Source organism: Glandiceps talaboti, chromosome 14 (genome assembly GCF_964340395.1).
Source record: "Glandiceps talaboti chromosome 14, keGlaTala1.1, whole genome shotgun sequence".
Lineage (NCBI taxonomy): Eukaryota > Metazoa > Hemichordata > Enteropneusta > Spengelidae > Glandiceps > Glandiceps talaboti.
Window position 1 is genome coordinate 18,293,099 of NC_135562.1, and position 19,013 is coordinate 18,312,111.

The 19,013-nt window shown below is 35.3% G+C and overlaps 1 protein-coding gene across 2 annotated transcripts; it reads left to right on the forward strand.

Moving 5' to 3' along the window:
• The first annotated feature begins 105 nt into the window (after positions 1 to 105).
• Positions 106 to 18,596, forward strand: LOC144445594 (BSD domain-containing protein 1-like). 2 transcript variants are annotated; one of them, XM_078135202.1, is made up of 8 exons: positions 106 to 117; positions 239 to 290; positions 5,474 to 5,590; positions 6,035 to 6,178; positions 9,159 to 9,329; positions 9,835 to 9,991; positions 10,789 to 11,349; positions 14,900 to 18,596. In XM_078135202.1, exons 1-8 carry the CDS (start codon positions 107 to 109, stop codon positions 15,046 to 15,048), a joined length of 1,362 nt encoding a protein of 453 aa, XP_077991328.1. In that variant the 5' UTR covers position 106; the 3' UTR covers positions 15,049 to 18,596. The 2 variants fall into 2 exon arrangements, with proteins under 2 accessions (XP_077991328.1, XP_077991329.1); XM_078135203.1 differs by lacking the exon at positions 6,035 to 6,178.
• The last annotated feature ends 417 nt before the right edge of the window (positions 18,597 to 19,013 follow it).

A 19,013-nucleotide genomic window follows, 5' to 3' on the forward strand; every position in this document is an offset into this window, starting at 1 on the left:
ACAGCAATGCTCGTTAAACATACACAAACATAGGAGTAAAACCAAAGTTTTGTTCTCGCAGCGCCCTCTTTGGACGAGACCTACTTAAAGAAGCAGCAAAACAAATATGGCGGAAGGGTGAGTAGCTGGAATCTGCGACATCTCTCAAATATGTCAATTTATACGTTTTCCAGGGCGTGTTACTTGATTCTGCTACAAGTAATGGATTTCTAAAATGCAACTTAATCTTCTTTTGCAGTGGCGAAGACGGAAATTGGTGGGGCGGTTGGATGAAAGCTGCGAAAGATAAGGTGCGTAACAGTCGAGGAAAAAGTTAATGTTTTGGTCACATGAACAACACAATCTGTTACAAGGATTTAGAGAGGATTAATACTTGCGTTTTATTGAATATCAACAGATGTAACAAACACTGTAACACGCTAACAATACACTCTTGGTGAACGCTCTGACGACATCGAGAATTTCACCAAAATAAAAACATTACGTACCCATTCGATTCTGGCGTTATCGTAAATAATGGTTCGAAATTGTGTCTGTTCGGCTCAAGTCGTCCCTTTAATATGTGTATTCTTTTGAAATATGTTTGGTATGTGCAGATATGATGGATAAATTTTACGTAAATTCACATGTAATATTTGAACACCAGCATATATTGAAAATTATAATATTTTAAATATATCCAGCAACCCCATTGAAAAGTAAACATTCCAAAAAACCACTTATATAATACTGTACAACAATAAAGAATTTGCATACAATTGAGGGTGTTTAACTGTTTTTGAACAAAAACTATGATGGCTTGAACTCCTTTTAATATATGACACCCCCCTCTCTGTCATCGAGTTTATTGTAACATTTATTGTGGAATATATCATGTATACATGTACATGTAGGTAGGCAGCTGGTAGTTAAAATAGAATTATCTTCGGAATTAATCATTTTCAACATTCATCATTGGCTCGTGAAGTTATTGTATTGTATATTAATGAGACACATATCTATGCTTATTCAAATAATCTTGCAACTTAACTCACTGTTAAGATGTTTAAAATAGAATTTGCTGGCTGGACATGCAAACTGCAATCATGAATAATTCATGATTATGGTTTTACACAACAGGATGAGGTAATGTTTATTTACAGAAATTAGTCCATTGGTATTCAATAGTGTATAGTGTAGAAATGGTTACCTGCCATAGTGTTGACACAGTATGCTAAAGACATCAAGGACAAATATGCCATAGCCAATCTAAATATATTAATGAAGGTCTTTCTTTGTTACTTTATTCAGAACAGAAAGGGATGTAACAAAAAGTTGTTAACGTAGGTGTACAGTTAGTTGGTGTGGTTAGGGCAATAAATGTGGGGTTTTTCCCCCACTTGGCACTGTTGAGAGTAATGGAACCCTTTCCGTTTTTACTAATACTATAGTATAACTCCAAATTATTTAGCATATAACAGTAATAAGGTCACCTGTACATGACATGTAAGTCTTGTGAAATGTGCTAAGTGGTAGTATTATTGTTATGTAAATTTGTTTTATTTGTGTATGAAAAATCATGGGATGGGGTTACCCAGTTTGATAAATACTCATCAAATCACACCATTGTTTACAAACTTGTGCCTGCTGATAATTGTTTTACAAGGACAGTTTTATTTTGCAATATGAAAGAGTACCAATGAAATCATATCAGTCTTATGATAATACCACAATAAGTTATTGTACAAATGTATATTCGGTATTCAACAAGATGTTTTCTATTTACAATTTGAATGTACTATTTGAAAATTATTTCTATTCATTTACTCTGACATCTTCTGTGTTGAGTAATTAAAAACCTGGCGTTTCTTTGTTCTGTTACATTGCTGACCTGTTACACTTCTTGACCTCTGTTAACAGGGTAAAAAAACTCAGCTTTTCTTTGTTCTGTTGTTATATTGCTGACTCATTGTTACATCTGTTGACCTCTGTTAACAGAGTGAAAGGTAATCAGTGTTAAAGGAAATACACACTTCATTTTTGACAAAGTCCTTGAAAATCTGTATAGCTATAAAACATACATGTACTGTTATTGACACACATTGGTATTGCTTTCCCAAAACATCATAATGAGAAACCGACAATCCATGTAGCCTAGAGAGAACCTTTGAAATCTGGTGTATTCTTTAGAATATTTTTACGAAGGGCCCAGAGATTTGAAACATCTTCGGTTGCCAGTTGAAGACCAGGAAAATACTTGTCATCTGGGGTCGTTTTGTTGTGTGATACCAGCAGTTACATTGTTAAAATGAATAAATGTACTTTGGTGTATTATTTTCATTTTACCCTGATGGAACTCACAGATAAAAATAGGCAGGGCCTGTCCGATTACCTTCAATTTTAAAATGCAATGTAGGTGGGGTACGTAGATTTTTTATTTTATTTTATTATGTATTTTTTCATGAGTGAGTGTCTAGTTCAGGTTTTCCTTTGTTTTCCAAATGGTCTCTGTTCTGTTTATTTCTTCCTATCAGATGTACAGCCATTACAGATTGGAAGAATAGTTTTAAAGTGTCTTTTTAAGTTGATGTCAGTTTCTGCATCCACTATTTCTTGCGAGACTTCGCGATTTTCGTGATTTTATTATTATTTTTCTCGAGTACGTAAAAAACAGAAGTTAGGTTCGGCATGAAAAACTAGGTGGGGTCGGGTAACCGGAACCAGACAACTTTTTTATTTGGCCTTATCAGTACACCTGGTCCTTGACAATGCTGATGGGATGTTAGTGAAAATTTGTGATTTGCTCTCAAGAAATTATATGACTCTATGAGTATAAATTGTCCATAAACCACAAGCATTCATTCTCACTGGGCTTATCCCTGGACCCATGTTGCCCTTGTTCAGGGAGAATGCTGGTTAGAGTTAAGTTTGTCAATGCTAACCAGTTTTCTGTCCATGTTTATGGAAACCATAAGAGACTTGGTATAATGGTATGTATTTTTAGGGTTTTGTTTTACATTGAAACTGACCTTACAAGATATATGCAAGCAACGTTGTATGCATTTGAATTGAAAATAGGGATATTTAATGTAGTTTTTACCTCACCACAATATGCATTAACACCATTGGTCGTATTGTCTTTGAAATATGAGTCAAACATTAGGATCACCATTATTTACCCACCTTTTCTTAAGTTACATGTAGCTTGCACAGGTATATTGACGATGTCATTCTCCAATATTTTTCTTCATTCAGCTAGAAAATATTCAAAGATATGAGGGTTTTGTCACTATTTGGTTGTCACTCATATTATCAATGCCCCTTAAAGTGTACATGCAAATGTTGATAATTTTTTTCGTAATTATGTTTATTTTGCCATAAAAATAAATGAAATTGCATTCATACCTCTAAATATTATGCGCATTGGCAAGAAATTTGCAAAAATACTTGCCCCCTTAATCCCCTGCGCTTCGACTAACTTCGGCACCTCAACCAGCTCACGAAAGGTGTCGAGGTCCCACGTGTTACAAAAGCCTTCTAAGCCTTTGTGTAACGTTTACTTATGAATTACTAATTACGCTTGCCATATATAGTATTATCTGTAACTGTACATATTGTGGTGTACCAGTTTAGTCTTCTGACAACAATGGTTCCTTGGTGTTTTGTCGGCAGCACCCGCAGTGAAATGATCACCTTACACACATTTCCGAGTGATATAACTGAGTAGGTAATAATGGGTGAAGGCAGTTGAAACCACACGTAAAAACTTGACAGTGACGCCATACAGTGAAAGCCGGTAAATGTTATTGGGGCCGGGGTTCTCCACGCCACCGGTGTAGCCATGATCAAAGCGAAAAAAAGGAAAACAAATAAAATAATTTGAAATGATGTTTTCAAGAAAGCAAGTTAGCTTCATAAAATATTTTCAGTACGATAGCAATTTTTTTGGAAACAATGTGTAGTCTGATTGTATGTTTTGCTTTCCATGTTGCTGGGAGTTGATCGTTTTCATTGTGATACATCACATGTACATACAGTCGCAATCATATCAAAGTAAAAAGACGCAACGCTCATTATAATGTTGCTTTTTTTGTTTCCGTTGTTTTGTCTACCTGAACAATTACTGTGTCATGCCAATCACATGTCAAAAGTGGATGGACACAGCAAAGCATACAGTCAGCACTTCACGCTCCCAGGTCAAATAACTTCCACAACGTAAGACATGTCTATCCATCAAAAACTCAAACAAAAATGGTCAGAGACAATACGCAATACACCACAGTACGGCCGGCTTCAGTGAACACGGGCCGTGCTTTGAAAGAAGATGAAACCACTTCATGTCACTGTGTGGATGGTAATGAACGCAGTAAAAAATGAAATAAAGTGTGTGTACACATAGCTTTCAAGAGGGATGGTTATCCAACAAAACGTTCTGCTCTAACGAATTTGTGGGTCAACTTTCGCGAAGATTTTGAATGGCCAGAGATCGAATGTACTGTTACGACACATGCTACATCTGTACAACTTGAGACAATATTATGGGGAACTCTTGAAGCCATTCTCATCCGATCTTTGTATGTTTGATGGGTACAGAAATATTAGATAATTTTCATTTCGATTAGATTGTCTGTGGGAGCTGTTTTCAACCCATTGAATAGTTATGTCATAAAATGACGCTGATAACAGCCTTCACTTTATGTAAACAACACGGCTTCACTAGGACGTAAACAATACGCTGGATGGTCCATGTTGCGGTACAAGACAGCAAGGCATAGTCAGAAAACAAGCACTAAACTTGCATTGTGGATATTTAAACACAGGTATACTATTACATGTAATGTGTACTAGCCATGACTACATTTGTCTGTGAAATTTACATGGGGAAAAAAACCTTATAAAGCAGTGTCATTCAGTCTCTGTGGTTGACCACACCTTCCTCACTCATTCATTACCAGAGGAACTATCGTTACTGCTAGTGGTCGGTTCGAATGAATTTGGCTAAATCACACCATCAGATGTTAATGCTGGAGTGTATTGCTCTACGCTTGAGGAATCTGACCAATATTCAACGTCGGGTTCTGGCGAAAACGAGTTGTGAAGTTGACCTTCTGGTTCGACCATAATGGCTTGCATGTAAAGATACACTGACGAACACGTTTGTGTTCCTGCAGTGACGTCACAATGTTCCAAACGCTGTCCTATCCATATGCAAATGAGAGGTACTTACCTGAAGGTGCTCTGTGGCTGAGCTGAGAGTGCCTCATTTTTCGCGCAATTTCTCGTGTTAGAATTATATTGTACTATTACAAACCCGATTTCCTTTATTTTTGTGGCAAAATAAACATAATTACGATAAAAATTATCAACCTTTGCATGTACACTTTAAGAAGGTTACTTGCATTTTCCTTAACGGATTGAAGAAATATGCTGAGAGCAATATCTGTGAGTGTCTGATAATTTTCCAACTGTTTGTCTTTCTGTTATTTTCATACAGTCATCAGAAGCATGGGGCTTTATGAAGAAAGACTTGGCCGAGTTCTCTAGTGTGGTACAGAAGGATACATCAGTTGCTGTAGCCCAAACAGCTGATAGTGTCAAAAGCCAACTCAAGGTAAAATATATCAGAAATTGTTTTCTCCACAAAGGCCTTAAAGGCCAGGGATACAATCCAGATTCTTCAATTAGTATTATCTCATTAGTGGAGCCGTGGTGCCGTAGGTGCTAAAAGAGTGTTTCAGCAGTTTGTATTTGTATTACAGAACCAGAAATGTGACATGTACACCAGGAGTGTTGCTAATTTCTGGAGTTTCACTGTGTGTGCAAGATCAAAAAATCATTGATAGAAATATCTTTTACAAGTCAGTGGCAATTTCTTATAAATGGCTACACATGTAGTAAATTAGCAGGTTTATTTTGCTGGGTTCCAGCTGTTATGTATGTTCTTGTACATAGGTGTGTGGTTGTTGGCAATTTGTTTACACCCTTTCAAAATATTATCCTCACATACATGTACATGTCACAGCCCCATTTTATTTGTTGTTTATCCCATTCTCAGGTGGAAGAAACATCTGGCGGTTCATTCCGTTCTGGATTTTCCAACTTCCTGTCTACTTTGTCAGAAACACTGGCACCTAAAGATTATGGGAGAGAAGAGGAGGAGGATAACATCCCCCATAAAGTTATATTTGACCGGGCCAAGGTATGTTACGAATAATATCCACAAATTTGTTAAAGCTGCAGTAGCTGCAACTGGTACACTTTTAGCACAACTGAACTGAGGTTCAGTAGTGCTATAGGGATCGACCGGCGTCTGTCTGTCTGTCTGTCTGTGTGTGTGTGTGTGTGTGTGTGTGTGTGTGTGTGTGTGTGTGTGTGGATGTGTGTGTGTGTGTAAACAACTCAAAGTCAAAAACCGCTGAACCGATTGCCACGATATTTGGTGGGTCCATTACCTTGGGTGTCTAGTTGGGAAATTGTTCAAATCAAAATGATCGCATCACAGATGTGTGATTTGGGTCAAAAAATGTGATTTTTGGTCAAAAAACTTAAACTCAGAAACTACTGGGCAGATTGGTGCAAAATTTGGTGGGAACATTCTTAAGGGGATGTAAAGTAAGATTTGTCCATGACGGGATGATTCCATCAGTGATATGCAAATTAGGGCTAAAAATGTGTCTTTTTGGTTAAAAATCTATAATTCCAAAACTACTGAGCAGATTGGGCTGAAATTTAATGGGAATGTATCTAGGGATGTATGGACAAAGAAATATTAAGCATACCATGATTCCATGAGTGATATGCAAATTAGGTGTAAATTTTGGTCAAAAACTTATATCTCAAAAAGTACTTGGTCACCGAGTCTGAAACTTGGTGAGATGTTTCTAGAAGTGTTATTCTATATCATTGCTTTTCCTCAAAAATCTTCAACTCTGAAATTACCCAGTAGATTGAGCTTAACTTTGTTGAGAATGTGTAGATTTGTCCTCATTAATAGCTGACACAGTGAGAACAGTACATTGTTAATTAACTATAATGTTTACTTTACTATTTCCTCTGCTGGTAAAGCCTGTAGCATGGCCATTTTGGTTTATGACTTGAGTATGTAATATGTTGTAAGACAGCTGTTTCATCACCTACCCATATAAACTGAATGTAGCTTGTGTTTAAAATATTACAATAAGACAACCAAGAAAGTTAAACATGTTACATTGGTATGACTTGGTTCCAAATTGATTAAAAAAAATAAAGAAGTACAAAACCTTGTAGACACATCCCTTTAAAGTTTGGTTAGGATGTTGCTATACTTGTCTTGTACACTTCCAACATAGGATGGCTGGATTATGATGATGGAAATTAGGTATGAAAATTTTGTTTTGGTTACAACTTTAAATCTTCAAAAAATTATATACATGTATCTATCATTGCCCTGAACATGAAGTTGTGCGGCAACGCAATACTTGCGCTATTTTTTGAAATTATTTTGTTAGATATAACAACTTAATCATAATATTGTACACCCACCCTGTACAGTAATGAATCACCTGTAGGTAAACATACATTTTGTATTTGTGTAGTAGTACACATAGTATGGTGCAATCTAGTCAATCAAACCGATTTTTGTGTCCTCACAAAAATTTGTGTCCTCCAATATATACATGTATCACAGTTTCAAATTATTACTTTACTACTTATAAAGTAGACCGTAAATTGACATGTACATATAACTTATTATTGGTATCATAACAATTTTTAGTGAATACATTATTGTCTGTTCTCATGGAAAAAATAATACAGCTAGTACAAGTTTAATATAAAAAACAAAACAAATTAGCTTGCAATATCTTTGGGATCTGTCCCCAAAAGAGGCGAGATCAATAGTTCAATGTAGGATAAAACTAAATTCTTGTACTTAGGCCTCATTCCCACCTCCATTCTAACTAAACTGGCCAAAATTTAAAGGCGCTTCAAACCACACAATCAATTTCAAATCAGTATGTAGTGTTACTAGTAGTGCTATGAATAGAAAGCCAGTATGTACATTGTAGTGAGGAAAAAATATTCTTTTGTTGACACTTTACATTTTATACTATAGCATAAATTCTCCCATTTCTCAATTTAACATTTTTTAAAGAAATATTTGTATTTGGGGTTACAAAACATCTATTAAAAGTGAAATCGATTTGTAGGATGAGAACTAAAATGCGCCCCCCCCCCCCCCCAAAAAAAAAGCGTTTTATCCTACATTGAATATTGATCTCATCCTTAAAAAGTGTTGTAATTATGAAGTGTGCAAAATGGCCATTACAAGACCTTTGTTGATTCAAAATGTGTAAAAACAAGAAACACCCATTGCATGTTAATAGAAAATTAATAAGAATACCGTGCTGTATACAGTGTAGTTCTATTTTTATGCTAAAACGTGTGAGCACAAGAAACACCCATTGCATATTAATAGAAAATTGATAAGAATACCATGCTGTATACAGTGTAGTTCTATTTTTATGCTAAAACATGTGAGTACAAGAAACACCCATTGCATGGTAATTCTGTATACAGTGTAGTTCTATTTTTATGCTAAAACATGTGAGTACAAGAAACACCCATTGCATATTAATAGAATATCAATAATCGTGCTGTGCACAATGGAGTTATATTTTTATGCTAAGAACTGTACAATGTACAGTGGATGGAATCTGCCTGAGTTCCCAGTATTTTTACCAGGGTTCTTTTGGTTGTTTTTGTCTGTCTGTTTGACTGTAACTGTTGTGAGTTTCCCGACTTTCCTTCATCATGTGGTTATATTATTATTACACATCTTTATCCAAAACACCAAATTTAATTGAAAATATAACCGTGACAATATGTTCACACGATTTTGTGTACTTGGACCAAACCTGTTTTCATTTGAATACATATGCGATATGTTCTCGTTATTGCATTATAACAAAAGTATGCATATGATATGTGTTGATGCAAGTAATCTCTAGTATAAATATATTGTATATTTAGTTTTATTCTTGTTTTATTGTTAACACATTGAAAATGAAAAGGGTATGCTTGATTGTGAAACAGCCAAGTGCTAATAACAAAAGTGTGCACATGTTCTGAATGATGCAATAATTTCTGGTACACGATATCATATGTAATAATGTGTGGAGTATTGTATTGTCTTTTTGTAGGCCCGTCTGCATGATATTCAGATTGATCCAGGTACATACCTAAATGAACCAAATGGACCCTTAGAGGAATATGTAGCATGGAAGGAAACATACTTAGTGGATGAACACAAAGGCGATATATCAGACCTATTGGTTGCTAGTGATGAAGTCCGATCTATTTATACTAAACTAGTAAGTAAAATGTGTAAACAAATGTTGTGATTGTAGCTGAGGATGCAAACAGCCACTCTTTCAAGTTTTTACAATTTTGGCATTAGATATTGTGTTAATATTCATATATATATGTGATGTTACAGAAAGATAGTACAGTACATCATCGCCAAGATGAAAGATGTCACAGAGAACACTAATTACGAAATGGGGATGAAGTACATTAATCCAAGAAAACAAAACAAAAGCATTGGGTCCTTGCCCATGTGAGGACAGTAACACCACTGAGTAGAGTATTATTGAAGAATAAATGATCGACTGTTCCTTTTATGAAAATGATATGTCAATGACCAATGTCCATCCATAGGCAAAACAACCAATCAGTTATTTCCTCTCTGGAAGCGATATGTCATTGACAAATGACCATACAACAAAGGTGTAAAGACTACCACAATCAACATTTGTCACAATTGAAAATAAATGTGATCACTTGACTATAGAGAAGGACATGTTTGATTCCTTCTAGGTTCCATCAGCAGCTTCTCATGCTGATTTCTGGCATAGATATTTCTATAAAGTACATCAGTTAGATCAGGATGAAGCAAGAAGAGCAGCATTGAAAGAAAGAGCTGAAATATCATCAAAAACATTTACAGAGGAAGACCTTGGCTGGGGAGATGAAGGTAAGTCATTAACTTTTACACTTGCCAGTACTTTGATCATAACTATTGTTGCCATGTACTTGGCTGTGTTGTTGCATAAGTGTTGTAACCCTGGTTACAGGGGATGAGGGTTTAGGGGAATCTTTGGGTGTATGCTTACATACCTTGTCTCAGAATGTTGTTGGAATCCAGTTAAAAATGTTGGAATGCAAATATCTTTTCAGTTTACGTAGATTACCCTTGACTAAAACACTAAAACACTACGTACCAGATTTGATCAGAGTGACTCTTATAAGTCACATGTCTTTACCCATAGACCCTCCACTGAGGGTGGAGGGGCTATGATTTACCATTGTAAAGATGCCAACCGATGGTGAGAGTGGATATACATGTGTATAGAATATTCTATTTTGACATTTTGACATACTACATATGCAAATTATGTGAATTATCTTGCATAGATACTTGCCCAAAAATTAATCGTTTTAGCCACTACCACAAGAATTTTGAGTACAAAATATCGTTTGAATTGAGCAATTTTTTATTAAGAAAATGATGACACAGATAGACAAACACTCATACACACAACATACACGTAACCACAAAATCTCTCCCTCAGTGGAAGTAAAAACGTATGATTCTGAAATATATACAATGTAACCTAACCAGCACATTGAGATTGTTTTAATGTAATGCGCTGTATAAGAAATAAATATCATTAACCTATTCAAAATCTACCATCAACCCTTCCATGCTTCAGTTGTTACATACACATGTTCTCTGTAACATGTTCTGATCATACAAATGTTGATTTCCAGATGACACCTGGGAGGTGACTGAAATACCTGAAGACATGTCAACAGACAGGTTGAAACCAGACTCTTCTCAACTCACACCCGACCAAAAGGAATCTGACAAAAATATTACATCAAAGGACTCAGAAACTATTGAACCAACAATCCCAGATGACCAAACTGAAAAATTAAAATCAAAGGACTTAGATAAAGACAAAGAAACAATAAAAATAACGGATGATGCCAATACTTCCAATGATAAATCACCGGATGCTTCCAGAACAACTGAGGAAGCTATACCCAGCACAGTGGAAACCCAGGAGCAAAATGAACTGGATAAGACAGAAATTGCAAAAGATGTAACAGGTGACAGTGAACAAGGAAAAGCTAGTAATGAGGAACATGCTTTGGAGAGTGTAACATCTGAAGGGAGTAGTATAGAAGAATTGAGATACAGTGATGATAACAAGGGGAAAGATGAAGACAAACAATCTCTACAACTACCACTCACAAAAGAAGATTTGAAAAAAGATGGAAGCGGAAAATCCTCTCCTGTGCATTCTGATAATGGAACAGGTACAAAAGGTAAGGAGTATAGTGTTTCTCTACATTTGTACACATTTATAATAATAATATAATAATAATAATGATGATGATGATGATGACGGTAAAAAACTTTTTGGCTAAAAAGGCCAGTCTTCCACAAGATCGATACCATCAGCATTGAAATATACATTCAACAGACTGACATGACATGACATGACAAAAAAATACAATTATGGGTACATGAAAAGAACACTAAAGGTTACCTGACTGCTGAAGTATGTTGCATAAAAAAGTATGTTACATCGCAAACACATACATGAAAACATAATGTTTTCTAACAGTAATTTGTAAAAAATGTTTTATAGAACTACATGTACATGTAGATTGGCAGTGAGAAAGGTCAAAGTGTTTCACCGAGCAAAAGTGAGAATTAACTTGTCTCAACCAAAGTCACGGAGTACTACGTTTACAAATGTATTTTCTAATTTGAAGCATTGTTTTTTTGTCTCATAACTGATATAACATAAAAGCTGAGACTGATGTCATCCTTCTCAGTAAAATATAGTAATAATAGTTATTTAATAATCGTAATAATAGTTCTGTGACCTACATCATGAAACATTGAAAGTAATGAAAACTTTAATGTGAATTCTAAATTTTCAGAGAGAAAGTACATTTTTGTATACAACATGTATTATACATTGTGTTGATTTGTACACTGTAAAAGTAACTGGTGCTATGTATTTAATAACAAATTACTGATGTTGAGTTCAGACAACTTTCAGGGATGGATTGGTATGAATAGACACTTTCAGTAATCTGGTACCACCTGTGACATGTTTTTTTTATTATTTGAATGCGTCATTTTATAGGAATTGGCAGAGTTGAGGCAATCAATATACAAAATGAATAGGGAAAATGGAAAGATATCAAATTTGATGGAATGTGCATTTGTGTGTGTGCATGCATGCATGTGTGCATTTGTGCTTGTGTGTGAGTGTTTTCCATGTTTGTCTTTGCGTACTATAAATGACCAAATTTGCATAGATTTTTTTCCTGTAAATACAATGTACTTATCAAAACAGACTACTGATTTATTATCTTATGTAGCCATTGTCTGTCTCTCTGTCTACTCATAGTCATTCATTTTTATTCTGTCAACAACCACCTGGGTCCAACCACAAATGAATGAGCCATGTACATGTACATTTTGTACATGTATGCTATTAATATACAGCCAGTGAACATGTATATATATACACCATGTAGCTTTTAAAGTTTTACTGTAACTTTCTCTTTGAACACTTTACTGACAAACATATGAATAATCAACTTCCTTAGAGTCTAAAATATAAGTACTGATTTGTGTAATTGTGCTGTCTGTGTGTCACAGTCATTATCATGAATGTAGAACAGTAGACGAACTATACAATCAATACACAATTCTCACTACCACCTACAACAGAGTTTACCATCTAAACGTGTCCTAAAAATAATGATCATACAATGTATATCTTTGTCGGTACCATTATTTCAGCTCCATGTGATATACATGTACATGAATCAACATTCGTGAACATTCTACAATATTTTGACATGGTCTGGCATGAGGTAAAATAATAATATGGGAATTAAGAGTTACAAACTCATGGTTTGGTAACGGACTCGTTTCATTCCCAGTGTTTTTGCTAAGGTTTGGGAACCCCGGTAACAGAAAGGGGGAAAGAGGTAAAACTGGTAGTGCTTCCCATGCAATGTATCATAGTTTAGGTGGGGAACCCCGGTAAAATGATGTGGGAACCCCGGTAGACTTTACCTACTTACCGCCCTTAAATAAAACACTGATTCATATTGACAACTGGAAATAGATACATGTACAATGTACATGTGTACATGTATTTGACCACGGATAGTGGTACTGAATAAAATTTGTCATGTCAAAGACAGGAGGTCCACTGTTGTACATGTGTCCTGAGTTATTCCTTTTGTGGATTACCATCCATGTCTGTGTCTCTATTCTTCTTGGCAACTACATGTATAATGTAGTATACATGTACTATACTCACCTGTTTGGATTACACATAGACTAATGTACATGTATACATCCTAACAAGTGAGTATGGTACTTGAAGGCACAGGGACATGTACACATATTATTATGTAGATTTTTATTTCCTAAAGAAACTATTACATGAATTGTGCTACTACAAATGTTCCTATTACAATATGCTGTATTCTACTACTAGAGGATACATTGTACATGTAATTAAAGAGTGGAAACTGAACCAAACATCTGTAGTAACTCCTTGGTATGCAAATTAAACATTTTCTTCATTTTCCTATACATGTACATTTGTATGAAGGGGTTATTTATGTCATCGGCCATCACCCCTTTTCTCTTAGATTCAGCAGACTGCTGTTGGTGGCTACATCACCAGGTGTCACGTAATGCATGTTTGCATATGTAGAGATGTTTGTACCAGACAACAATCTATGAAAATTGTTGTATTTTCAAAGTTAATAGTACTATTTACATATGTAGGGCCATTTTTGGCTGGGATTGATTTATCAAACTTCTGTGATTGTCTAGATACATGTATGTTTGATTGAAGGTACAGCAGAAATGGGTTGAAAAACTGTCAATAATACACATTTTATGTTCCACTTAGATAGATAAGAAACAGGCTTTCCATAGACCAATCATCACAAATATAAACAATACCATCTGACACCAACTGATACACAGGCACACACACAACATCCTTGGAACAAAGAAGTTATTAATTCTCATCACATTGTAGGGTCAGATTTTGACACACATATTGATGATTGATAGCAACAATTTGAGGCTGTTTGCATGGTTCTCCGTAGTGATGTGTGTGCCTGCTTGTTGGCAGAAGTGTGGTGTTGTTTGTATTTGCAATGACTGGTCTGTGGGAAGCCTGTTTCTTATCTAAATTGTTCTTGGCAACATAAAATGTGGATGATACACTGTCTTTCAACGACCCTTCAATATTTGTGCTGTAAATGGCCAGCAATAATTTTAATGTAGCCCCCCCCCCCCCCCCACCTTGTGTTCTTGCCATAAAGGTAGGGGAATATATTGAAGTCAAACATCCTGTACACAAATAGAATAACAATCTAAGAAATACTACGTTCCCTTATGCTGGAGGAAACATTTTCACTTTAGAAAAAAGTATTCGTCTGTTATTGATACTTAACTTAATGTACATATACATGTACTATATCTTCTGGGTCCATCTGTCCATTCATGATACATAGCGTACTATTACCTTATTCCATACATGTATGTGTATTTGTCTTGTTTACCTTTCATGTACTCTATCGTCTGGCTCCATCTGTCTTTGTCTGTTGTTGACATTTCATGTACTGTTATGGAGGTCATTGTTGGTATTTGATGTATTGTTAGCTAGATCCAACTGTCCATCTGTCTAAATTTTACGTACTGTCACTCAGATAGAGCCATCTGTCTATTTGTCAGTTCTTGATAGTACTGCCTAGGTTCATACAGTCAATGTATGTTGAATTGAGTCTTGTTAATAATTTATATCTGAATTTCTGTTCCTAGACACAAGTAGTCTAAGTGACGACTGGGAAAGAGACTTTGACATTGAAATCACAGAACAAGATCTGAAACACGCCGCTGCACTATCTGCCTCTGGAAAGGACAAGGAGAAGGAGGAAGATCTAGATGATGACTGGGAAAACTGGGAATAAAAGACTTGGAATTTTGCCGGACTGATATATATATAGACCTTCCAAATGTAATGATTACCATTTTTTTGATTAGCATAATGCTATTTGAGAGATAAGGGTATACATGATTCAAACATAATCATATTATTTATAAAGAAAAGATCTGTGACTTGTTTAGAATTTTTAAAATATATGAATTGCACTAATGCTATCATGGCGATTTGAAGTAACTTATAACCATGTGGGTGAGTTGAAGTACAGGCTGCTAGGGAAGTTGAGATACTTGTTGACCCCCTACAATGTAGGTGAGTTAGGGTATTATTTAACTCCAAGGTGAGTTTGACATCCTATTAAACCCCTAATATTATGAGATACTATGTAACCTCCTAGGTGAGGTAAGATGATATTGAATGTTACAACCCCTAGGTCGGTTGAGATATTATGTAACTCCCTAGGTCAGTTGAAGTACTGTTTAATTCCCTTAGTCAGTTGAAATACCATTTAGACCCCCTAGGTGAGTTGAAATACAAGAGACAATGTAGCTGAATTATCACTTAAACTTGCGTGAAATGAAATACTATTCACCGACATGGGGTAAACTGAAATACAATGTAACCACTGATACGAGTTTAAATAACACTATTCAACCAAGTGAGCTGAATTACAGTGTAACCACTTAAGCAAGTTGAAATAATACTCGTCAACCACCTAGGTGAGTTAAATACAATTAAGCTAATTGAGTTTGTTACAACTCATGATTTGCATGTTACAGGCTGTCATTGACAGCCAACAAAATGAAGAGATGATCACATTGGCTGCGTTGCTATAAACTTGGAGAAAATTCACTGAGGAATAATTTATCAATTTGGCACAAAAAGTAGTAGAGCAGCTCAGACATGAAATATGACCATGCATGAGTTTCACATTGGTTGTGTAGATTGTTGTGAACATTTTACCCAAGATGCAATGCAGGCTTAGCACCCCTAGCGTGGAATAAAATGTTGATTTAAAAAGTAAGAATTTATATCAAATATTGTTTAAACTCTGGTGTTCATAGATGATATAGCATTTCTGCGTCATCACATACATGAAAATCATTAATTGTCTACAATGAGTTCTGTGTAAAACAAAGCTAGAACATACCTGAATTTACTACATAACTGGTGTCTAGATGCATGCCAATTTAACCCAGTAGGAGACTTTCTAACTAGCAATGTTGCATGGGCATGTATAAAGTGAGGGCAGTACGATGTAGATGTACATGTAGATAGCTGAATATACATTGTACCTAATTTCCCCATTGTTTTACTAACATTTAAACCATCAGTGAAAGCTATACAGTCACTCACACTTGCATGCAGAACAAGCTTTAACTTTCAAGATAGTTTTATTGGTAAGACACCTCCCTGAGTAGGGTACAAAATGTAAATGTAAACAAAGATGTATGGATAAGAACAATTAATGTATACACAAAAGTTATACCATGCATGTAGTGTTACATATTTGCCAACAATAATGTAATGAATTGAAGAAATCTCAGAAATATGTGTCCTTCTAAATCTGATCACATCAAGATCAATGTCTGTAAAAATCGTAACACTATAACAATTTAAGAAGAATCACCACCAAGAAAAGAATGATTTTATTTATTGTATGAGTTATTGGCATTATTTACTGTGTTTCTGTTGGTGACAGACATTATTTTGTTGTTTGATAGCTTTAGCCATTCAGTAGTTGTATCTGAGATGAGAATTTTGATTTATCCAATCAGTGAAGGGTTTACATTTCAATTCAGGGACTTGACCAGTATAGTAATGTAGCTTGGCCAATCAGTATGATCAAACCAAACAAATTAGCTGGTTGACCAATAGCAAACAACTTTCATAAAAATGGATATAAAGCGAATTTGGATTTGAACAATTTTGTAACAATAACAGCATTAACAAAATGGGTTATGACTTGCATATATAAGCTAAAATGATTTTGATGTTGCAGAAGGTTGACGTTCCAGTGGAAACTTGAATCTAAGCAAAGTTTGATAAAGAACATAATTTGAAGACAAAAGTTTTAATCCCATGTTCTCATATTAGTGTTATCTTAATAGTGGAGCTGTAAGAATCTCTTGATTTTCTGGACCAAATTTTGCAATAGCTTGGTCAGACCATTTTTTTCACCCCCTTAATTTTAATCTTTGTCCAAGCTGGGCCGTTAAGTAAAGCTGCTTGGCCAATTGCTTGATGAAGTTTAATTGGAAATATGTCAAAAGCCCACTGCATGTTCTTTTAGAAAGAACCTGTGAAAACATATCTTTTCAGCAGCGCTTTTCAATACTTAATTGTACAACGCCTCTGAACTTTACTTAGTATTAGAAACTGGGGCCTTAGAATGACTTGATTGATTGATTGATTGATTGATTGATTTATTGATACCGATTTAGTAAAATTGCTTAGATCTGTATCAATCATGTGCTAAGAAGGCATTGTTCTACCAGATAGGCCATCAGTAAAGGACTCATATTTGAAAAATATGGTTTTATCACTCATAGAAGCAAGCGATTTACATTTGATACATCTTGGCAAGTAAATGTTATGAATGTTCCAGAAACTTGGCTAATCGCGAAAGAGATAAATTAATACAGCTATTGTCTATCCTTGGCCAATCAGGTAAAGGCATACATCTAAACTCATTTGCATATATCTCAGCCAATCAGAGTAATACTTGCATCTAGCAGCTCTAGTTCAGAATTAAGTGTGTTTTGGGATTCCATGGCAACCATGTCTTGTAAACTCTAATTTTAGCAATATCGTTGTTTTAATTTCTACTGCAGGGTATGCATGATTAGTTAGGTGCCTGGTTTTTAGTTATACCAACAAAACAAACTGCAAAGAGTAACATCATTCATTGTGTATCGCTACGATACATGCTTCGTCGTAAACCACAGCCTCTTTTATGGCACCGTCCAAGACGGGACCGCCAATAAGTATATCGTTGCTTTAACCGAAACGTGCTTCTGGCATGCGAGAATGCAGTACATTGTGTACAATAATTGTATTTCAAGGAAGTTCAATTCTATATCTAGTTCTTTTAATTTTTTTTCGAAATGAAAGATTCCAGAGTTTTTGTTACTAAATATCAGTGAATTGTAATGGTTATATTATCAATTTGTCCTTCCCATATTATAATATTTCTTCTACCCTCAACAATATTTACAAGTACACTGTGATTTTGATTCCAATTTTTAAAAAGCATTTGTAGGAATTATACTTTACACTTTCTTGGTATAACATCTTCTGGACGTGATTGTTTATGAGAAAGATATTTTTTCTTTGCACATGGATTTTAATTCTTGCAAAAAGTGAGGTTGTATCATGCATGTGTTACTGCCCCTTTAGTACGATGAATACAGTATTAGAGATGTCCTTTTTTTGTCATTCTATTTGTTTATAATTTGAGCTAGGGGATTAGACTAACAATGTAGTGTATCTTGTTTTCATTCAGGTTATTATGTTCTATTTACTGCCTGTAAATAAGCTGTACAGTAAAATTAAGGATCATCTTTATGGTGAAGCATGTGCCAGTGTTTTATGTGAGTGTGTGTGTGTGTGTTATGTGTACTTTGTGAGTATATGTATGTATGTGTGTGGTTATGTGTATGTGCAACAATGTATGCTTCTTTGTATGTGCAAGGCTGCATGTATGAACCTTTGCCAGGTAAATGTGCATGGATTGTGTGCATACAGGTACATTGCACCTGCATTGTGTGTGTGTAGGTGTGTGTGTGAATTCTGTCTGTATGAACGTGTACACACGAGCATAATTTATTGTCCCCCAAATGTGGACTACTACAATGAGCTCCATCTGTCTGTCCATTCGTCTGTCAATCCGTGCATCTGTCTGTCCATGTTTCCATAATACGTCATTTCACAGAGATTCACATTTACATATTAATTTGCATATCATTAACATATTTCCAGGCCTCAAATTGA